Source organism: Aedes albopictus, chromosome 2 (genome assembly GCF_035046485.1).
Source record: "Aedes albopictus strain Foshan chromosome 2, AalbF5, whole genome shotgun sequence".
Classification (NCBI taxonomy): Eukaryota; Metazoa; Arthropoda; class Insecta; order Diptera; family Culicidae; genus Aedes; species Aedes albopictus.
Window position 1 is genome coordinate 348659640 of NC_085137.1, and position 24342 is coordinate 348683981.

The 24342-nt window shown below is 39.2% G+C and overlaps 1 protein-coding gene across 1 annotated transcript; it reads right to left on the bottom strand.

The window, feature by feature from the left end:
• Positions 1-430: 430 nt before the first annotated feature.
• Positions 431-4445, bottom strand: LOC109424159 (uncharacterized). Its single transcript, XM_029866150.2, has 2 exons — positions 4087-4445; positions 431-1431 (listed from the first exon to the last, which is right to left on the bottom strand). Exons 1-2 carry the CDS (start codon positions 4220-4222, stop codon positions 569-571), a joined length of 999 nt encoding a protein of 332 aa, XP_029722010.1. The 5' UTR covers positions 4223-4445; the 3' UTR covers positions 431-568.
• Between the last annotated feature and the right edge of the window lie 19897 nt (positions 4446-24342).

Below are 24342 nucleotides of genomic sequence, written 5' to 3' on the forward strand. Positions count from 1 at the left end.
TCAAATGGACGCAAACAAGGTTTAAAGTTGAAAAACACTTTCGCATTTTTTCCTGCCGCATACTGTACTTTGTAAACATAATTCCTGGAGTTAATTCTGATGGAGATACGTCCATAAATTACGCCACGCTTTGAGAAGGGAAGGGTTCTGAAAAGTGTGATAACCCAAACACAAATTTCAGAGGATGTCTCTTACAAAAAGTGTGCTATAGGAGGGGTTCAACATTTTGTTTTGCGTGACCAATGATTTTTTAAGAAATCAATGGAGCCATTTCATAGCATCCCTAAAAATGTCTAAAGGAATGTTCGGATTTTTTTTTTTTACAATCTTAATGCGTATGCACGCATGCATTGGGTTTTGGTGGTTGTGTTTTTCATTTGTTTCGATACTATTTTGTTGCATTTCGGATTTCGACTAAAACTCATATTCCTAACATTTCATGTAACAATGTTTATTGTCGACTGTTCATTATACAAAATACTCATTAGTTCGACATCATAAAAACGCATCACTACGCATAATATAATCTTTTCAATAGCAATGCACACATCATCCCTCCAAATGGCACTCAAACACTATCCAACGTAAGTGGTATCAACAGGCACTCGGTAAGCATTTTGCTGTTCGATAAGGCAGGTAAATTGTCCACAGGTTTATACCGTATGTAGAGCTTGTACATCGTAATCTTCCAGTTATTGTTCTCGAGGGGATCCCTGCGCAAACCGATCATGCTCTCAAACTCCCCTAGGGTCGTCAACCGATTGTCCAGTCCCCTTCGGTCGTTGTAAACCACTCCCACCGTCAGCACCAGTACGCCGTTGTCCGATATTCGACCCTGGCAGCCATCGAACATGATGTTGGGCACCAGCTGGAAACTGTACTGAAACTTGAGGCTCAGTATTAGATTCATGATATCCCTATGTCCCCGAACTTCTTCGACTCCTTGCTGACTTTCGCTTATTTCGAGCATCACCGAACACACGGCATCGGACCAGAACGCGCTCTCATCCAGCGAGTTGCGATTCCATTTGAGATAAAACCACGTGGTGTAGTCCAGTGCCAGTAGGTTGACCGGAAATTGCTCTTGTCCCGGATCTGCGGTATCGTACCCTGGGCCATTGGTTTGATTTCCCATGGGGCCCCCGGTGGCCACGAGATTTTGCATAGTACTATTGGAAGAGCTCGATTCTGCTGATGTGGACGGAAGGACAATCGCTTGCGGATCGGAACTGGGCGTGCTTCCGGTCGGTGCTCCATATTTGACTCGCCAAAAGTTAATGCACTGCTTTATCAGAGTGGCTTTTGTACTCTCCGGTGGGAGTTGTATGTTGTAGCTCTGCAGGTAACGGTAGATAAATTCCGGTTTTACGATGTTCTTCGAGAGCAGGGTAGCGGCATCGCGGCAGTTATCCAGCATAACATTTAGTGATTCTGAAAGATTAAATAAAAAATGAAGTTCAATAGACGAGAATAACACTGCTTGCACAAGTTATTTGAAAGAAAGCCAAGTTATTGAAAGAAAAATGTATATGTATACAAATATGAAAAAAAAAAGTTCAATCTGCTGATATTTCACCTTGTAGCGACATTTTACTTGTGGTGCATGCTTGTTTTGAAGCTACATAAGTGACCCGATTTTGTCAGCCATTTCTCGGAACAGATGTTTCGCTCTCTTCAAAAACACAAACAGTTTTTCAAACTTTTTATCCATTTATGTTCTGCATCCTAGCTGTAGTTTGATGATACCTAAACCATAATAAATTGGTTAAAATTTGACCGAAAGGTAAAGAGAGCAAAAAGTTTGTCGCAAAATGGGGCTGACAAAATCGGGTCCTCACTGTATTAAACTTTATGTTGAAATTTGTTGAATATAAGTGTGCAAACTACGTGACAGGTGGAGGTCCATCATGTACTGATTTCGCAGACATTCTTGTGGTAATATTGAATTTGCGACGAATTTTATCTACAAAAGTTGTTTAAAAGTGATCAATTTGACCCCGGATTACGGTACACATTTTGCTGAACGGTATATATTGATCTGCGTGTCAGTAAATCTATTGTTTTGCACGTCTTGTACAAATCCTTAAAAATTGAGCTAAAATAGTTGTGGAACATAAAATCTTACGTATTAACATAATGAGCCATTACTGGACAATAATTACGTCGATGATCCGACAGTTTGCGAAATTTGATAACTTTACGGTACTCTCTATCTCTTCTCGCTCAACCGGTTTCCCATGGCTCAGTGACGTCATTGAAGATCTTTACATGCCATAAATAAAAAAAAACACAAAAACCTGTTCGTCCAAAATACACTCAGTCTTACAGGGGTGTCCAACCGTAGTCAATTTTTCGCACAGACATATTTGGAGTAGGTATTGAGTTCTGTCTAGCAATTCTTCCTGATAGTCATGAAATTTGTATATGCATAATTGATTCACAAAACAGTGGAAAAAAAATGAATTTAAGAAACCAGAGAACACAATTCAAATTCAAGATACTTCAAATATTTTTTCTGTTTTATAAACATCGGTGATAGCCAACAATGAGCAAAGTAATTCATTTTTGTTGTCAGATTCTCAAGAGCAGTTCTGGTTGTGAGCAACAAGTCGTAATCAGAATGGCAGAAAAACGTTCGCTTCCCGTTTTTTAAACTTAAATTATTTTTACTTTTGTTGTTATTTCTATTTATATGAATGTTCCTTTCTGGCGTTTCCGTCGCCCTGAATTTGATAATACCGATAACTATTAAAAAATTGGACGCAAAAACTGTGTAAAGTGACTAGTTTCAATTAAAACTATGCTTTTATTGACAAATGTATTTTTTTTTATGAAATTTGATAGTTTTCGGAAAACTTGACAGATTTCCAATATACAGCAGATCTTTTCTATTCTTATAGAACATTCATAAAGAATTCATAGTTATTATTTCATGATGCTTCGTTGAAACAAGAATCATGGTCCAGGTTCTGGAAGACTCTTTTGCAGCAAGGGGATACATAGTTTTTTACTTGTACACTGGATAGTAAAAGTAATGTGATTCTGTGTGTACTGGTCTCTTTTTTTTCCTTCTAAACCATAGGGGGATAAATCTGCTCATCAGACACCCTAACAGGAAGGTTAGGGTAGTGTGGGGATGAGGCCGTCTTCTACAATGCCGGTAGCAGCCAGGACTACTCTCTCCTCGACCCACTAAAACACATTCCTATGGTCGCCAAACCCTACGTCTCTCCGGAACCACCAAGAAGGTATTGCTTCAGAGAGGGGCTAGTGCATATCGCACCCTCAAGGTTAGCTGCCGTAGCCTGTACTGGTCTCTTAGTTAACTATAACTGACTTACTTTATTGGGCTCAAAGTTGTTTTTTACAGTACATCTGAATAGGACTGATAGAAATAGGTATTTTTTTTAAAAGGAACACAAGTTTCACTTTTTACTATGGTTATTGTTCTATATAGTGTACAGAGTGGAATATTTGTCTATTATTTTGTATTGGTAGCGCTCTCAATTTCTTCAGTTGAAGTGGTTCTTCACAGATTCGAATTAGTTGAAGAACGACACAAAAATAGAGAAACCGGCGTAAACAGATGTAAACGATGACTAAACTTGATTTGATCTGTACAGTTACTCTTCTCCCAGTTTGAGAACCACTGTGCTTGAGAATTGATGCGAGTGCAAAAAAAAAAAGAAAAGAAAACTAGGGGTGTGTGGATATCTCTCGCATGCGTAATAAATCATCTATGCCGCTAATACATACGATAAGCGGTTGACAATCAATTGGGAATAAACAATAAATTTTCCCGGAGCATATATTTAGCACTCTTTTAATCACCTAATTGACTGAGATCTATCAGTTACGATCTGTTTGTCCAATTTTCCACTCGATCAGCTGGTTTCCAAAAAAGATAGGACCAATATGCACCCACCTACCAATACAAATCGGTAGCAATAGATAAGCATGCCCAGATAAGACACTATGCAGCAACTTCCTGTCCTAAAAGTGGATTATTAGTCCGACTAGGACTCTTTCTCGTCCAAACAACTCCAAACCAGAGCTAGTCCCTATGACTACTACGCTAGTACTCACTTTCAAGCGTAATCTCCTTGATAGTATTTTTAGAGATGATATTTCCTATGGTCAGTGTGACTTTCCGCACCTCGGGATCGGTTTGGGTGAAAAAATCCGCAATTCCATTGCGTTCGTGATCGAACGAGATCACCATTGTTGCAGCATCTATCACGTCGAATGCACCCTGCCGACAGCAATAACAAACAGAATATCTTCGCGTAACAGCATAGAGATAAAAACTAAAAAACTTTCAAGCACCGCAGTTGTTTTAAGCCGCAAAAATCCGGGATAAAAAAGGAGACGAGTCAAGTCCGATCTGTTCACGCAAGAAGTTTCCAAAATTTGTTATGATGGGCTCTCAGGTCTCGTTGACGTTTGTTGTGACGATTTTTGCACGTACATTTCGTTATCTTCTTTCATGTCAGTTGTCCAAGCAAATGATGGGAACACTGCTGTGTGTTGGTAACCTTTTACACAGGCATGTACACTTAAAAAATAGTTAAGCACGGTATCAAACCGTTTTGTTCATTCTTTGTTCGAATTCTAGTCCAAAAAATCAGGGTGTCTACTACCTGGAAAAACCTGGAAAACCGGGAATCCTCAGGGAATTTTATTTAACAGGGAAAAACCTGGAATACTCAGGGAATTTCTGGAGTACTCAGGGAAATTTTTCTCAGATAAAAAAAATTATTGGATCGTATGAACCTGGTAGTAAAAATCCATATAGAAATTTCGCTACAAGGATTTTTTCCAGAAATTCCGTCAGAATTTCTTTCTGGAACTTTTTAAAAAATACCTCCTGGAATGTCTCCCAGGCTTTCTTATAAAATTCCTTCCGCATTTTTGACGCTATTTTTCTTGGTATTCCTTTTTGATTTTTTTTTCCGGAAAGGTATACTTCCGGATTCCTGAATTTCAACCGATTTCTCCTGGAGTTTTTCACGGGGATACTATTTCTTCCCAGAGTTCCTCCAGTGTTTTGCTCAAAGAAATCTTTGTAGGAATTCCACCAGAATTTATCCCGAATGCTCTATAAGAATATCTGTCGGGATAAATCGTGGAATTTCTTTCGGCACTCCTCACGGAAAATTTTCCCGATTTCTTCCGGTGTTCTTCTTGGGACTTCCCCAGATGATTTTCACAGAATGTCTTTTAGAGTTGCTAAAGAAGTTATTCCTGGGGTTTCTACTAAAGTTCATCCAAGGGTTTCTGAAGGAGTTTTCACGAATTTACTGCAAGAGTTCCTCAAGAGATTTCTTTCATTTTCTTCCTGTGATATCTTCAAACCATTGCTTTGGGCTTTCTTCGAGATGTTCTTGCTAGTCTTCTACAGGAATTTGTTAAAAGTTTTCGCGAGGTTTATTTTGAAGTTTTACCTGAGATTTTTCTCGGAGTATCTCCTGGAACTTCTCTCAGAAGAAACCTTCCGATGTTGGTCATGAGATGTCTCTCAGAGTTTTTCTTAATTTACCCTGGATTTTCTCCTAATTTTTTTTTTCCAAGGTGCCTTCTGGGATTTCCACAGGAGTTACTGCTGATATTTCTCATTGAATTCTTCTCTTGCATTCTTTCAGAGCCAGGCTGTTTCTTGTAGTTGTACCAGATTTCTTGCAGTGATCCATCTGAGAGTTTTTACAGATATTCTGTGCATTATTCTCAAAATTCTTCCCGGAATCTTTACCAGAAATTGTCCCGAGATTCTGGATACTCCTTTAGGCATTTCTCCCAAAGTAATTGTAGGGATTCGTCTACTGGTTTTCCTCAGAATGTCTCCTGAGATAACTTACGAAATACCTTATAGGAAATTCATGGAGAAATATTCGAGGGATTTCAAATAAAATCTTGCGAGAAACTCCGCAAAGTGTTATTGAAAAAATCTCGACAGGAACTTCAGGAAAAACCTGAGAAAAAAATGAGACATCTCGAAAAAAGTTCTAGGTAATAGTAATCCCGAGAAGAAATATTAAGGACATCCAAGGAGGAATTCTGAAAACCTCATGAACTCCTGAAAGCAGCTGCGGACGAAGTTCTGTGAGGACAACAAGAGGAATGTGGGAAAACTATCGGAAAAGTCCAATAGTTTATGGATAGCTGTCCCGGAAAACCAACTAAAACAGCGGGAATCGAACCCTCATCCACCCGGACTCGAACCGCATGGCTACGAGGTTCAACCAATGACATTCTTGAAGAAACTTTGAATAGTTTTGGATGGATCTTCAGGAGGAATCCAGCGAGAATCTCTAGAAGTATATCGGAAAACCTTTGCAAAAAATATCGGGACGTACTGAAACAGATATCTCGTGTGAAAGAATCCTGCGGAGAGCCAGGAAGAAACTTTGGAAGAAATTTCAGGAATTATCAGGCCCGGATTAAGGATTGTGGGGGCCCGGGGCCCGAGGGGATGTGGAGGCCCCTCGGAGAGATGATCAAAAATGTTTTTACTTATTTTCAGTACAGTACTTGAGTAATATGAAAAATAAAGCTAGTGTTAGCAACCAAAAAAGGTTCTTGTGGGGGCCCCTAAAATGTGGGGGCCCGGGGCCCGGGCCCCCCTGGCCCCCCCTTAGATCCGGCCCTGGGAATTATGCTCAGAAATCTTGAAAGAATTTTTGAAGAGTACGTATTTTCGGCAGTTTTGTTCTCTTCGTAATGGGGGTTTTGATCAAGTTTCAGGCTATTTGGCCAGCATAAATCCCTCATGACGAAGAGAACAAACCTGCCGATGATACCCTAAGTCATCCTTTATAATTTTTGGAAAATTTGGGTTGTTTTATAATTTATGTAAGTTTATAATTCAAAACTTTCAAAATTTCATCTGGAAAAACCTGGAAAACTCAGGGAATTTTATTTTGAGTTATGAGTAGACACCCTAAATGCTAGGAATCATTGCTGACTGCACCCCAAATTGGACTGACACAATAGTGTGCACACACCTTCAAAGTGTGATTGCAACGCAGGGCCACGTCGGATCGAATTGAGGTCTTCGGTGCACTTATTCCTTGTAAATGGAGGAATAAGTGCACCGAAGACGTCGAGACGATCCGAGGCAAATGTGCACTTTTATCACACTTTTTAGGCGTACCAAAAAAAGTGTGATAGTCCAATTTGGGATGTAGTCTGCAATACGCTATGAATAGCAATATATGTCCTTTAACTTGGTACGAAACTCTTAATCCTCTAATACCCAAATTTTTTATTTTGATCTAAATATCATTTTCCGTCATCTAAAATCGATTTAAACATGTTTCGGAAGATGATTCTGTTTAATTCTCGTTTTTGTGAATTTCAGCTTTTGATTTTTCTAATTTTCATTTTTGAACATTTTTTTTTTTCCTCCCCTGTTGGGGAAATTAAGCCACTGCGTCCAATAGGCTGAACTTTTGTGGCATGTCCCGTTTTGATATTCGCATCTAGCCAGCTAATTACCATGTGTCAAGTAATCAGCTACTGCCACGACGCGTCGTCTCCCAGTCAGGTGCAATGGAATTGATAAACTCCAAGACCTTCCCAGGTTTTGCAGACCAGATCTCACTGGGTTGCAAGCAACCACTATTTAGAAATCTTTGCCTGCGCGTGTATAAAGCACCACAACTGCAAAGCAGATGTTCCGAGGTTTCACGTTCCGTATTACAGAAACGACAGATATCACTCTGAATATGGCCAATATTTTTCAAGTGATACCTGTTCGGGCAGTGTCCAGTTACTAGGCCAGTGTATGTACATAGAGCTCTCTTGTTGAGCTCTAAGAGCTTTTTGGTTTTATAAGCATTTGGTGTTATAAATCGTTTTGACTGATTGCAATTTTTGACGTCCATCCAATTGGATATCACCCTCTGATCAGCCCAGCGTTTCAGGTCCATTTTAATTGTACAGTTTGATATACCACAGAATGGTTCTGGGCCAGCAAACTGTAAATTGGAACCACTTTTAGCAAGCTCGTCTGCCATTTCATTCCCTTCAATGCCACAGTGACCTGGAACCCAGTATAAGTTTACTGAATTCCCTTGGCACAGCCTGCGCAGTGAAAGAATGCATTCCCAGACAAGCTTTGGAGTACATTTGTAAGCGCACAATGCTTTTAGTGCAGCTTGACTATCTGAGAAAATACAAATATTTGCATATCTGTATTTTCTCTCAAGGCAGATATTTGCGCATTTCAAAATAGCAAGAATCTCTGCTTGAAACACCGTGGGATAGTGTCCCATCGCCACTGAAATTTGTATTCCAGGGCCGTAGATTCCTGCTCCCGTTTTTATTCCAACTTTTGAGCCATCTGTATAGAATTTGATTGACCCTTGACGAACAGTGGGACCTCCGACTTCCCAATCTGCACGAGTTGTTTCGTGCAACTTGTAAGGAACATCATGGTTCTCCACAGGTTTCATCCAGTCTTTAATCATTTTCATTACTGGCCTATTTTGGAAGTATTGTGAAATGCTCAGGTGACCTACAAGATCACCTGGCATAAACTTTTTGAACATACCCACAGTTTTATATTTTTCCTGGAAGCCTATTTGGGGTACGGATTATTTGAGATGAGACCATGTTGAGATTTTATGATTATTGTTGAAATATTTTTATTTTTATTTTTTTTCATAGAAAATTTTATTTTCCGTGTAGTTTGAAGGAAAATAATTTTAGAGTGCATTCGATTCCCTTAAACTATATAACTAGGATAGAATGATTCGGGAAAAATTGAAAATATGTTAATTGTAGTGATTCAATACAAAATAAACAATGACTTCTAGAAGGTGACTAAAACATCAAATTTCAATGATTTAAAAAAAAAATGTAAATACGCTTTAAAATACACCAAAAACCATTTTGAGATATACAAAACAGTCCTAAATATCAGCCAAAAATACAAAAAAATTGATTTTTTGAAACAAAAATTACAAAAAATGCTCAAACTATACCCCGTCTAAAGGCAGGGTTGGGTATTAGAGGGTTAACAACATCATAAGGAGATTTAACCTAAATTCAACCAATTTTTTCATTCGCCACTTTTTTACATCATTGTATCAGTCTAATGTGTACAGGGGATGGCCAAAATGTTTGGGATAGGCAACTTTTTTTCTCTCACAAAAATGTTTCACATGCTGTAACTTTTCATAGAATGCATCAAAATTTCTCAAATTTTGACTGTTTGTTCACCCATATGGCTCACTGGTTTCCGACATATGACAGTTCAAAAATAAGTTGTCTAAATAAGAGTGTTTTTCGAGGATGATTCTAGAGCTTCGCGAAAGATTAACCAATCGAGCTCAAAATTGTACCAATGATGCACATATAGTAGGTTAACAAACAGTCAAAATTTGAGAATTTTCGATGCACTCTATGAAAAGCTACAGCGTTTTGAACTTTTTTGTGAGAGAAAAAAAAGTTGCCTATTCCAAACATTTTGGCCACCCCCTGTATTTTAACATTATGCTAATTCTACACTTAGGTATTTTCCGGTTGACAGTAAAGGCACGGGGCGAAATTGATTCGCATTGGTACATAATGGACACTCCTTCATATTTTTTACTTTCAGTCCTGAGCACCCATGCACAATGGAAAAAATACAGTCAGGTCTTTTTTTACGCGGTTTTCATTTACGCGGCCGCGTAAATGAAAACTCCATACAAAAAAAAAAAATCATCGTCTTATTTTTGCATGATTCGTCGAGAAATGGTGAGACTTTTTTTACGCGGTTTTTTGAACTTTGAACTGAGTTTTATTTTTACGCGGTACGTATCCCCCGAGTAAAAAAAACCTGACTGTAGGTATAAAACGCGAATACATTCAATATCCCTGCTCGGAGTGGATGGATTCCAATGATTTTTTAGTGTCATTCGCCGCACGATACTGAAAATCAGTGTATCGGGCCCGTTTTACCCCACTCTCAAATTTCACCTTTTTGGAAAAATCTTGGAGTGCACAATAAATGATTTATTTAATTTGTGTTTGTGTAAAAACTTCCGTAGTATCGAATGAAGCTGATTTGGCTCACCTCATGCCTTTAAAAATTGAAACATTTTCAAAAAAAAACCCTGATATCCCCTATTTATTTAAATATTCACGTACATCTCCGCCCGGAGTGGAACGCAATCGATAAGAGCAGGACCAAATGTCAAATTTTTGATAGTTTTTACACAAATATGAGTTTAATAAGTCATTTGTTTCGTGCCCTGGGCAGAAAATCTCGTTAATAAAGATAATATTAATAAAAAGTCATTTATTTTGCAGCCGGTCGGGAATAGATGGGGATTTTCTCAAAAAAGTCCGTGAAAGAGAGAGCGGGATAACACAAGCTCAATACACTGATTTTCAGCGTGGTGCAGCGAATGGAACCCTGCTTATCTAAAACTGTAGAGATTTTTGCAGATTGTGTCAAAAATTCATTCGAATACACCCACTCCGAGAAGAGATATTGAATTTATTCGCGTTTTATACCTACTTGTGCCATGGTGGTGCAGAGGGCCGAATTGAAAGATCTCCATCCTGGGCGATTGCCAGCCATCGCCTTGACCTGTGGCCAGGTCAAATTAATGTCGACTTGCTTGATTTCGTTGTTAAGGCTGTGCCGCCATGAGCCTCCGGGTCTGCTTCTGCTGCGATGCCCTGCTGAGTTTCAATCTAACGCTTGTTTGCAGATTTCGTTCCTGCTCCTGCGTAGATTGTGGCCGGCCCACCACTTTCGCTCTCGAATTTCTGTTGCTATCTGTTGCGGCTTTTGATGACATCGACGATGGTGCTCCACTTTGGAGATCCAATTGTGTGGCACGAATTATATACGAATTATATTATTGATGACCTGCAGCCGTTGAGTGTTCTCCGTTTATACACACCAAGTTTCACTGGCGTATAGCAGCACAGATTTCATGTTCGAGTTAAACATGCGTATTTTGGTGTGTCGACTAATCTGGTTGTTTTTCCATACATTTCTTAAACTTGCAAAAGCAGCCCTCGCCTTCTTCCGTGCACCTATGTCGATCTTGGTGCCACCATCGGCCGCCATTTGGCTACCAAGATATTGGAAGCTTCTCCATTACTTGCCCAGTAGGCTGCGGCTTATTTTTGAAAAGTTGTTGAATACAGAAATTCGTAAATTTGTTTTGGATTCAAATAACATAAAAAAACCTCTGAGTTTCGGCCAAAAATATTAAGATTTGGAGTTTGCATCAACGTTGAATATCCGAGTAATAAAAAGGTCTTCACTTCACTTTACTTTTTTATGAATCTTACAAATTGAATTTCGAATAAGCTTGTAAAACATATTTTTTTTTGCAAAGTCACGTAATGTGTGAGTTTTTAATGATTTTATATATTTTATACTCTTATTACTGTGTGAAAAATTAGCAATAAGTTAAAATTCACAAATACAAAGAAATTAAAAAAAAAAAAAAAACTCTTATTACAACGAAAATAACTATAGAGTCCAATATTTTTTTAACCGGTTTACCAATTTCAAATCTTTTGTCGTGCTTTTGTAGATATTTTTGTTGCCCAAGAAGGCTGTGAATTAATTGTACCTTTAAAAATTTTTTCAACATGGTACTTACCTTACCCTACCGATCAGGCTAAGACCTGGGTGGCCTCTGCTGTACATAGTAGCCGTCTCCATTCCACTCGGTCCATGGCTGTTTGTCTCCAGTTCCGCACTCTGCCTAGGGTCCGCAGATCGTCCTCCACTTGGTCGACCCACCTAGCTCGCTGCGCTCCACGTCTTCTTGTACCGGTCGGATGACTCTCGAGAACCATTTTAGTCGAGTTGCTATCCGATATCCTGATGACGAGACCCGCCCACCGTAGGCGGTATGGACGATGGTTGGTTCTCTCAGCAGCTGATGCAGCTCATGGTTCATTCGCCTTCTCCAAGTCCCGTCCTCCATCTGCACTCCGCCGTAGATGGTACGCAACACCTTCCGTTCGAAAACTCCAAGGGCGCGTTGGTCCTCTGCACGTCGTGTCCATGTTTCGTGCCCATAGAGGACGACCGGTCTAATCAGCGTTTTGTAGATGGTTAACTTCGTGTTACGGCGAATCTGTCAGCTGTTCTCGATCGATTGTATCATACGCCGATGTGAAATCGATGAACAAGACTTATTCTGCACAAATGGTGTTCCAAAAAGTTGTCGTTTTGAGAATTGTGTACTAGTATCACTTCCGGTACCGCAATTTTTCAACGCTGAGCAGGGGACAAATGTGCTGGATGATGTAGGGTACATCAGAACCGAAAAATTTGGAAAAAGTTTTAGGTGTGGCAAGCCAATTGTTCATGCGGCTTAAACAGTACTTCGTATTTCACAACAGGAAAAATCAACGGTGAAAATAACATAAAGGAGTGCATTAAAAACGACTTCTACCCATATATCGAAAACATACGGATCCTCCATTGTTTAGGCCGGATCTGGCATCCGCTCATTACGTTTCTTCTACACTAGAGATGCTCAAGACGGAAAAAGTCGATTTTGTCGAAAAATGGCAAAATCCACAAAACTTCCCTGAACTGCGTCCTGTGAAAAGATACTGGACAATAATAAGGCGGCATCCATACGCGCCAACTTGTGACGTAGTTGGGGGGGCAAGGCCTCTCAAAATCAAAGGAATTCGGATAATATCGACGCAGTTCATCTAGTTTAGGCATATTCACGTGAAAACTAGTGCATTGAGCTGAAAAAAGTTGAATATTGTCGAATTTTGGAGAGCTTCGCCCCCCCCAACTACGTCACAAGTTGGCGCCCATGGCGGCATCTCAAGAAAGATGGAAGAGAAGCAAGCTCTGTTGATTGCTTCAAGAAAATTTGGTCTGCGGCACAACGAAATGTTACGGAGAAAGTTGTGCAGAATCTAATGGAAGGTATCAAGAGGAAAGTCCAAGCGTTCTTCAGAAATGCGAAGTAAATGTTCAAACTCACGTGAATTCGGCCACATGTATGTTGATTGTATTAAATAAAAAAATAAACTTATGAATTTGTTCGAAAATAAATATTTTCTATTGAAAAACAGGTGTCCACTTTCTTTAATGAACAGTCCTTACCTATGGCGGATCGGATGTCCCTCCAGCCATCTTCAAGTGCAGTGTTGGTAAACTCACACTCAAAGCAAACTCATGCGTGAACAAACTCGTGCGCGATTCTGAATCGTTTTCTCACGCGCGAGTTTTTCATGCAAAATCTCGCTCTCACGAGTCAAGCGCCGAAATCTCATTTGCTTGTAAAACGAATTCAAATCAATTTGAACGACATTCAATGTTGTTGTACGCTATGTTGTTGATATGCTTTTGTTCTATCATGCAATCCTAAAAACTTCGATGTAAATATTAACAACACCCAGAAATAAAGCAATGAGTGAAATCACGAGGTAACTCATGCTTGATTTTTTCGGCGGTGAGTTTGGCGAGTCAAGAATCGCACGTGAAACAACTCAACCATGAGATTTGAGAATTTGAGTTTTTACCAACACTGTCAAGTGTAGCTGCGCCAAGCTGCTGGTAGGGCCACTGCTAGCTGCTGCACGTAATCTTGAGCCACTTCTACGTTACGCAGCTGCTCGATGTTGAGCCGCGGCGTTTGACTTCGACGCGTAGTAATAACTGTCGAAAGTTGTGAGCGCATGCATACAGCGACTAAGTAGTAATCCGAATCTATATTCGCACTGCGGTATGTGTGGACATTGGTTATTTATATCCGAGAAGAATTTACCGTCGATTAGAACGTAGTCGATTTGGTTTTCTTTTTGATGGTCGGTTGATCTCCAGGTGGCTTTGTGGATATCTTTGCGGGGGAAGAAGGTGCTTCAGACTACCATACCACGGGAAGCTGCAAAGTTTACGTATCGCTGGCCGTTATCATTCGATACAGCGTGCAGGCTGTTTCGCCCGATTACCGGTCTGTACATTTCCTCCCTTCCTACATGCGCGTTCGTGTCGCCGACAACGATTTTCACGTATCTTTGCTTGCTCTAAGTGCGCGTAGAACGCTTCTTTCTCGTTATCAGGTCTCCCTTCGTGTGGGCAGTGGACGTTGATGATGCTGTAGTTGAAGAAACGGCCCTTAGCTCTCAACATGCACATCCTTGCGTTGATTGGCTGCCACCCGATCACGCGTTGTTGCATCTTGTTCAACACTATAAATCCTGTTCCCAGTTCATTGGGGGTGCCACAGTTTTGGTAGAAGGTAGCCGCTCGATGCCCGCTTTTTCACACTTCCTGTCCAGTCCAACAAAGTTCCTGCAACGCCACGCCACGATGTCGAAGTTGCGGGGATGTAGTTCGTCGTAAATTATCCTGTCACATCCTGCGAAACCTAGTGACTTGCAATTCCATGTTCCAAGTTTCCAATCGTAGTCCTTATTTCGTCGCGTGGGTCTTTGCCGATTGAATCGAGTCGTATTTTCTTCTATGTTATTCGCGATGGGGATTTTTACGGGTGGCTTATTGGGCCTACGCCAACACTCCTGTCTCGCCGGAGGGCCATCGTGCCAGTTCTGTTTAACGTCCCAACCAACACTGGGACGACCACGCTGATGGGGCTACCACCTTGGATCTAGTTGGGCGTGGTGCAGTGTTCCTTACTCAGCCGCTGGATGCCAGAACAGACACTGTTTGAGCCGCACCTCTTTGGTGAACAGACGCTCGTGTCGTACCTCCTCAATTTAGCTGAAGTCAGAAGGACAACAGTGCCCAGGCTGCACTACCAGCTAAGCACACAACTTTTAGCTGGCGGTCCTAGTCATCGCTTGACCCGTGGATGCATGAGGTAGGAACTTGTGAGGACCATAGCTATGTTGGACGCTCTCCTTATCGACTCACCGTTTTGCAGCCAAGAAAGATGAATTGGTACCGAGGTACGGTATTGGATTAAGGATCTCGAGGTTCTGTGATTGAAGCTGGATATGGATTTTCTACTTTTTTTCATCGGCTATTTGGGACATCGTATTAGTTAGCGTTAGCGTTAGCGTAGTTACGGTATACTTCGTAGATTGGATACTAACAACATTCATGTACCTTTTGCTAATCTTGCTCGGATTGCTTTTCGGAACAAGGCCAGGGAGTTAACTTTGCTCCAGTCTTATGCAAGAATACCAAAAGCACAAATGTCATTATTCCCGGCCACGCCCATCTTTACCGTAACTTGGGACAGGGGAAGGAAATGTTGATTTAGCACTTATTTAAGAGGCCTCCGACTCAGTGACACTCCCATAAGTACTACGGAGTGGGTGGTTGGGAGGTGTATTATGTAGGTCAAGGATTCGCCTGAAAAGCTGGCGATGGACCCACGGCATTGGTTGTTTATTTGTTGTTTAAAACGCGTGAAAGAAAAGAAAAAAAAAAGAAAAAAAATAGTTGGCGATCCGAGAAAAGAAAACCTTAATTCACTTAAAAAAATACGCGAAAACAACTAAAAAAAAACATCTCAATTTATTAAAAAAAATCACGTAAAACGAGTTGAACGAAAATAAAATCAAAAGATATTTTTTTCTATTTATTGTATAAATAAGTATGTTTCAGCTCAGTGCAAGTCACAAGCAGAACCGATCCCTCCAGGGTCATCGGACATTGCAGTAAATGTTTAAAACGCGAGAAAAAAAATTGGCGACTCGAGAAATAACTAAATAAAACAACAAAAAACATCTCAATTTATCAAGAAAAAAAAAAAAGATCGTGATCCGAAAAAAAACAATTTTTCTAAAAAAAAAACACATTTACACCCGCGACATTACGACACTCGGCTCGAAGAAAAACGACGTGAACAACGTGGCCTACCCGCCACCGAATGATATGGCGATCTTGACCCTTCAAAAAATATGAAGGATGTTTCATCGTCTCGACCGCAGGGTTGCCCGCTTGTACATCTGAAATAGAAAATAGTATTAAGGCGAAACTGGAAGCATTTTCTCGGTTTTTGATTTTTTATTAAATAACGAAGCAATATTTTCAAAATCGGTTTTCGTACACATGTAGAGTATGGATCAAGGTATCTTATGATTTTTTTTGAGGTGGAAAATGTTTTCCATTTTTACGGAAACCATTTTTTTGTGAAATTTTGTTCATAGAAAGTCGAGAGAAGTCGGCTAAAGTATGTATATCCCTTTCGGGACGAAGCACAAGAAAGTGAAATCTCCATACAAATGGCTCAATTTTGGCTCTCCAGAACTCTTAGATTTCCCAACAAAACAACAATTATTTTTCCTCATTCGAAAGAACTAGGGTAATTTTCCAATTGTTGCACACTCCATGTTATTCTTATGAGTAGGGACAGATAAAACTTTTTCATGTTTTACGGTTTTTGACCACTTTTTGTTTACCTTTTTGTGGTAAATCCCACAGGCAACGTAAACAAAAGTTTGTTTACACACATACAAGTATAAGTAATGGCTGAATTATGGAAACAGTTTACATCGCTTAAAACAAAGTCATAAACAGATGAAAAAATATGCAAACCTGTTACCGCTAAACAGTACAATTGTGCTGGTTCCTCAGGAAAGGAATATGGTCTCCACTTTGCAACGTATATAGAAGTTTTGTGCACTTTATACGAGTGCGTTGATTCTTATTAGGATGTGTATAACATAAATTATACACACCAAAATGTTTACTGGGTCCATGGCAATGAGCTGCTACCAGGCCCGGATTAAAGATTCTGGGGGCCCGGGGCCCGAGCGAGTGTGGATGCCCCTCGGAGAGATGAACAAAAATGTTTTTCCTTATTTTCGAAAAGTACTTGAGCAATATGAAAAATAAAGCTAATGTTAGTAATCAAAAAAGGGTTTTGTGGGGGCCTCTAAATTGTCTTCCATGCAAAAGTTGCACGTTTAACAAAATCTTTTTCATTATCCTTTGGAAATTTGTCTTTGAGTTTTCGGTCTTTCAAGCGCTTGTATAAATTTACCTAGTCCTGCCACTATGAGCATATTATGTAATAGCTTTACTTTTTCTTAGTTTATTAAATATTAGGAATTTTAACCTGAGTTTCAAGGAAGGTGATGATTATTATTTGATAAATTCCAAATTAGTAAAAGCACTATAAGCTTCTCATAAATTGAAAATAATCTTGTATCGATTATACACACATGTACCTAATTTAACTTTTTGGAGACGGATTTTCAGCTTTCTGGGTGCAACCTCGCTAGTGTAGAACACGTTTGTGATGGTCGATTTTCTCTGCTGGGCAAATACGACCCATCCGTCCCCAAAAGGTTAAAACTGGGTACCTGTTATTCGTACAAAATCTTCCTCTTGCTAGAGATTTCTTAATTCTGCTCGAGAAATATATCTTAGTGTTTCTTTGGAAATTTCTATAAAAATCGACTCAAATCCCTGCACTCTGTCACTATCAATGGTAAGAACATCTCCAACTGCCAACAACAGTCCAAGTCAGCGTAAAGTGTACTCACAGTTACCGTGATTTCGGGTGAAATTGATCAGTGGGGTGAAATTGATCGACGTGAGGGCAATTTTTATTTGTCAAAAATAAAGCATTGAACTTAAAACAATTTGTAGAAAATTACCATCATCTGGCTCAAGGTTTATTGAATGATGAGTTTACATGTTTTACAGATAATTAGTCACATATTTCTGTATTAAATTTAATATTTTCCGAACCTGTGTGTTTGGCGATTTTCAAAGACACTTTCAAACTTTTGTTACCGTAGCTGTATCGCACATGGAATAAATATTCGAATGAATGTTTATAGCTGCGAAGTGTTCGCTAAACCCGAATTCGTCATCAAAAGTTTTATAAATATTGATATTTATGCATAAAATAATACTTTTTCTAATGTAATGACTTGTCTAGTATAGTAATTGCATACTTTTAGGCGTTTTCGTTAGATTTAATAAACTTTTAATTTAAATAATTAAGAATTTACTAAACTTGTATAAGTTTTACAAAGCTTTTCGCATTCTGGGGTAGATAATTCAGATGGAAAATTTATTTCCAGCACTTACCAAGACATTTCAATGGCTGATCAATTTCACCCCGAAACTAAAATTTCTGATTTTTTATTTTAAGTGATATTTATTGCAATAAAATGATTTGTAGTAAAAGTTTCAACCTCGTTGACTGATGAAACCCGTGGTCGTACTTGTTTTGAAGCATTGAGTTTGACCATATCGATAACTATTCAAAAATTAGAAGCCAAAAACTGTGAAAAGTGATCAATTTCACCCGAAATCGCGGTACTTTATTTTTTTTTTCATCAGAACTTTGATTGGCTGTGATGGTGTATGGACATGACTGATAGGCCATTTTAAAATTCGTTTTAAATGCAAATGAAATCTCCCCAGAATGATATTTAACCCTCCTAAGATGTCAGGTGTTTTGCACCACGATGGCGTAATGCATGTTCAGCGTACCTCGTCAGGGTCATGTGACTACACACCAAAAATCGATTGAGGGTTTCAGCAAAATTTTGCTGAATTTTGCCGAGCTGAAGGATTTAGCAAGAATTTTGCTGATTTGTTCAGTAAACTCTGCTGATCAGCAGTAACGCTTTGCTGAAATTCAGCAAACTTTGCTGAAAGTTCAGCAAAAAGTTTTGCTGGACATTTCAGCTCGGCAAATTCAGCAAAATATTGCTGAAAGCGTTTGGTGTGTAGGGTTAAAAATGTAGTTAAAATAGGTTAAAATAACTAGTATTGTACTGATCTACAGTTCGGGTCACTATCCAAGACGTTGCTGGTCATTGTCGTTTTAATATTGATCGGTCTGCAGTGATAACACAGAGAACAGACATCCAAGTCCAGTTTCGAAACTGTGTAAGGAATTTAACGGCCATTTGAAATCGGCAACACAAGTGGCAATAGAGTGGCGTTACAATCGGTTAATTTCCCATACTAATTAAATTCACCACTTGAAATGTTTCAATTCACCACTGGCTGTGGCAATATGGTGTTTGGTGGCGTTAGTGTTGTCATCGAGTATTGGTTTGCAACTTTACTCAAAAAAAGATTCAAATCCTTACACAACTTTCCGAATGAAATTTATTCTAGCCTGGATGTCTGTTCTCTGTGGTGATAAATAGTGGCGAACGTTGCAATATCTGTAGTCAACTGACAAGACTGATATTTCGCAGCTCTATTTTTACTCAAATATTTCGCCTTTAAATGTTTTGAAAAATGGTTTTACAGCACCATTTGGTTCAAATGTTATCTTTCATTCCACTTCAAAAGGGCAATACAATTGGGATTCCTTCCCAACTGATCCTTGATTTATATTGCACCGTTCCATGTTATTTCCGATAACGTTTCCAAATTAAACGACATTTGAAAAGGTGTCATTCCGAGGGTCCAGGCAGATTGTGCTCCCATTCTCTGAACGAAGGCATGATAAATAGAGACCCTCCTTCGAGAAGCAGCAGAAAATCAAGACAAATAAGATAAACTGTCCCGACCGTGTGCCTCCTCACAGTTAAGTGTTGAACCAAGTTAAATAGAAGCCCATTTATCTCGATGGGGCCGGCACCTAGTTGTGTGGGGACGGGGAGGGGATGTTGGCTAGCGGATGGGATCTGTGTAGGAAGTTACGTACGCAAATGGCACATCCTTCCTGTCAAGTCCTTACGTTCCGCAGAAGTAAGAATGCTCGAGGAATACAAATGGTAGTCTGCACAGATTTGTTTTTTTTTCTAGTTTGATGGGTTCTAAAGGATAGTGTCATTGTGCTATGAAAGCGTATTTATCTGGTTGAAAGGGAGAGTCATAATTAAGGTCAGTAAGCAAACGTTAGGGGTTTTTGTGGAGCGATAATAATGAGTGTTGGGTTAATAGAGTGATAGTGAGGGTAAAAACAATGAATAATAATATTAAATCATGACTAAAGAGTATGAGGGTTTGGCAGGGTGTCTACTACCTGGAAAAACCTGGAAAACCTGGAATCCTCAGGAATTTTTTTTTAACAGGGAAAAACCTGGAATACTCAGGCAATATCTTGAGTACTCAGGGAAATTTTACTCCGATAAAAAAAAACATTGGGTCGTATGAATAAAAACCTGGTAGTAAATATTTATATAGAAATTTAGCTATAAAGATTTTTTCCAGAAATTCTGTCAGGGCTTCTTTCTTAAACTTCTTTAGAAATACCTTCTGTCTTATAAAATTCCTTCCGCATGTTTGACGCTATACAGTCGAGACTCTTATAAGATCACTGGTCGGGGGGCGCAATAGGAATCCGCTTAATAGGAGACTAAGAGCTTATGGGATTTCGGCATATTGGGGGTGTGGCCTATTATCTCGGGTGTGTTAAGAGTTAACGCAATACTTTCTTCGGCAAAGTTTTAGGGCTTGATAAGATCTACCATTTAGAACTTTGGTTCATATGATTAGTTGGCAATTTGGCCGCTAGAGGGACCATTAACAATTTGATGCTAAATTGCACTACAGGAACCATATCAGGTTGTCAAGCAAACGTTACGATATGCGACAGCTCAAGACCCTGATAATTTGGAAGGATAGTGTCTTCGGGAAAGTTGTTGGGTACGCCAATAACTTACTGACGATGAGTTGCGAAGTTCGAAATTCCTCCACTAGGCGGCGCTAGTGAGCAAATAAATTTCCAAAACCTCATATCTCAGAATCCCGATAACTTAGGAAGATGGTGTCTTCGGCAAAGTTGATCAGTATGTCATAAACTTACATAAAAATAAACACTTGTTTCGCAATTCTACCACTAGGCGGCGCTAGTGAACATGCAAATTTTAGAAATCTCATAGCTCAGAATCTTGATAACTTAGAAAGTTGGTGTCTTCGGCAAAGTTGATCAGTATGACATACACTTACATAAAAATAAACACTTGTTTCAAAATTCTGCCACTAGGAGGCGCTAGTGAGCTTGCAAATTTTAGAAATCTCATAGCTCAGAATTCTGATAACTTAGGAAGTTGATGTTTTCGGCAAAGTTGATCAGTATGACATAAACTTACATAAAAATAAACACTTGTTTCGCAATTCTGCCACTAGGCGGCGCTAGTGAACATGCAAATTTTAGAAATCTCATAGCTCAGAATCCTGATAACTTAGAATGTTGGTGTCTTCGGCAAAGTTGATCAGTATGACATAAACTTACATGAAAATAAACACTTGTTTCAAAATTCTGCCACTAGGAGGCGCTAGTGAGCTTGCAAATTTTAGAAATCTCATAGCTCAGAATTCTGATAACTTAGGAAGTTGGTGTCTTCGGCAAAGTTGATCAGTATGACATAAACTTACATAAAAATAAACACTTGTTTCAAAATTCTGCCACTAGGAGGCGCTAGTGAGCTTGCAAATTTTAGAAATCTCATAGCTCAGAATTCTGATAACTTAGGAAGTTGATGTTTTCGGCAAAGTTGATCAGTATGACATAAACTTACATAAAAATAAACATTTGTTTTGCAATTCTGCCACTAGGCGGCGTTTACCGGGTTTTATAGCTTTTTTTTCGACTTTTTTGGCGGTTTTTCGGCTTGGCAAAACTAGTGTCGCTCCCCCCGATAACTTAGAAAGTTGGTGTCTTTGGAAAAGTTGATCAGAATGATATAAACTTACATAAAAATAAACACTTGTTTCGCAGTTCTGCCACTAGGCGGCGCTAGTGAACATACAAATTTTAGAAATCTCATAGCTCAGAATCCTGGTATTTTAGAAAGTTGGTGTCTTCTACAAAGTTGATCAGTATGACATAAACTTACATAAAAATAAACACTTGTTTCGCAATTCTACCACTAGGCGGCGGTAGTGAGCATGTAAATTTTCAAAACCTCATATCTCAGAATCCCGATAACTTAGAAAGTTGGTGTCTTTGGAAAAGTTGATCAGAGTGACATAAACTTACATAAAAATAAACACTTGTTTCGCAATTCTGCCACTAGGTGGCGCTAGTGAACATGCAAATTTTAGAAATCTCATATCTCAGAATCCTGATAACTTAGAAAGTTGGTGTCTTCGGCAAAGTTGATCAGTATGACATAGACTTGCACAAAATGGGACACTTGTGTCAGAATTCTGCCTCTAGGTGGCACCAGTAATCACGCAAATTTTGAAAATCTCAGCTCTTCTTCATTGATGAGATACTTGGTTTGAAATTTTGCCCCTGGGCAGCATGCATATTTTATTAGTTGTATACCTTGATGTCAGTCGGACTCGAAAGGAATCCTCCGTGGAATTTTTTAAAGGTGAGCCAGCTGAAACTACTAGACGAATTGAAAGAATTAAAAAATTGAAAAATTGAAGAATTGCGAAACAAGTGTTTATTTTTATGTAAGTTTATGTCATTCTGATCAACTTTGCCGAAGACACCAACTTCCTAAATTATCAGGATTATGAGCTATGAGATTTCTTAAATTTGCAAGTTCACTAGCGCCCCCTAGTGGCAGAATTTTGAACCAAGTGTTTATTTTCATGTAAGTTTATGTTATACTGATCAACTTTGCCGAATACACCAACTTCCTAAGTTATCGGGATTCAGAGCTATGAGATTTTTAAAATTTGCAAGTTTACTAGCGCCTCCTAGTGGCAGAATTTTGAAGCAAGTGTTTATTTTTATGTAAGTTTATGTCATACTGATCAACTTTGCCGAAGACACCAACATTCTAAGTTATCAGGATTCTGAGCTATGAGATTTCTAAAATTTGCATGTTCACTAGCGCCGCCTAGTGGCAGAATTGCGAAACAAGTGTTTATTTTTATGTAAGTTTATGTCATACTGATCAACTTTGCCGAAAACATCAACTTCCTAAGTTATCAAAATTCTGAGCTATGAGATTTCTAAAATTTGCAAGCTCACTAGCGCCTCCTAGTGGCAGAATTTTGAAACAAGTGTTTATTTTTATGTAAGTGTATGTCATACTGATCAACTTTGCCGAAGACACCAACATTCTAAGTTATCAAGATTCTGAGCTATGAGATTTTTAAAATTTGCATGTTCACTAGCGCCGCCTAGTGGCAGAATTGCGAAACAAGTGTTTATTTTTATGTAAGTTTATGACATACTGATCAACTTTGCCGAAGACACCATCTTCCTAAGTTATCGGGATTCTGAGATATGAGGTTTTGGAAATTTATTTGCTCACTAGCGCCGCCCAGTGGAGGAATTTCGAACTTCGCAACTCATCGTCAGTAAGTTATTGGCGTACCCAACAACTTTCCCGAAGACACTATCCTTCCAAATTATCAGGGTCTTGAGCTGTCGCATATCGTAACGTTTGCTTGACAACCTGATATGGTTCCTGTAGTGCAATTTAGCATCAAATTGTTAATGGTCCCTCTAGCGGCCAAATTGCCAACTAATCATATGAACCAAAGTTCTAAATGGTAGATCTTATCAAGCCCTAAAACTTTGCCGAAGAAAGTATTGCGTTAACTCTTAACACACCCGAGATAATAGGCCACACCCCCAAAATGCCGAAATCCCATAAGCTCTTAGTCTCCTATAACGCTCACCCCTGTCTAGTAGGAGTTCGTTTAATAGGAGTCCGTTTAATAGGAATTCGTTTAGTAAGAGACTCGACTGTATTTTCTTGGTATTCCTTTTTCATTTTTTTCCGGAAAGGTATACTTCCGGAGTCCTTCCAGGATTCCTGAATTCCAACCAATTTCTCCTGGAGTTTTTCACGGGGATACTATTTCTTCCCGGAGTTCCTTCAGTGTTTTGTTCAAAGAAATCTTCCTAGGATTTCTACCAGAATTTATTTCGAATAGTCTATAAGAGTTTCTGTCGGGATAAACCGTAGAATTTCTTTCGGCATTCCTCATGGAAATTTTACACGATTCCTTCCGGTGTTCCTCTTGGGACTTCCCCAGAATTTCTTTCGGAGTTGCTAAAGGAGTTATTCCTGGGGTTTCTACTAAAGTTCCTCCACGGCAGGGTTTCTGAAGGAGTTTTCACGAATTTACTGTAAGAGTTCCTCAAAAGATTTCTTTCATTTTTTTCCTGAAATATCTTCAAACAATTGCTTTGGGCTTTCTTCAAGATGTTTTTTCTGGTCTCCTACAGGAATTTCTTAAAAGTTTTAGCGAGGTTTATTTTGAATTATTACCTGAGCTTTCTTTCGGAGTATCTCCTGGAACTTCTTTCAAATGATTCCTTCCGATGTTGGTCATGAGATGTCTCTCAGAGTTTTTTCTTAATTTATCCTGGACTTTCTCATAAGATTTTTTTCCCGAGTGCCTTCTGGGATTTTCACAGCAATTATTGCTGATATTTCTCATTGAATTCTTCTCTTGCATTCTTTCAGAGCCAGGCTGTTCCTTGTAGTTGTACCGGATTTCTTGCAGTGATCCACCTGAGATTTTTTTTACAGATATTCTCTGCA

Excerpts from the sequence above, each read along its gene's own strand:
- LOC109424159 (XM_029866150.2), bottom strand. The coding sequence starts at position 4,222 with ATGGTGATCTCGTTCGATCACGAACGCAATGGAATTGCGGATTTTTTC. Across the intron at positions 1,432-4,086 it reads CAAGGAGATTACGCTTGAAA|AATCACTAAATGTTATGCTG; the intron begins GTGAGTACTAGC and ends TTAATCTTTCAG.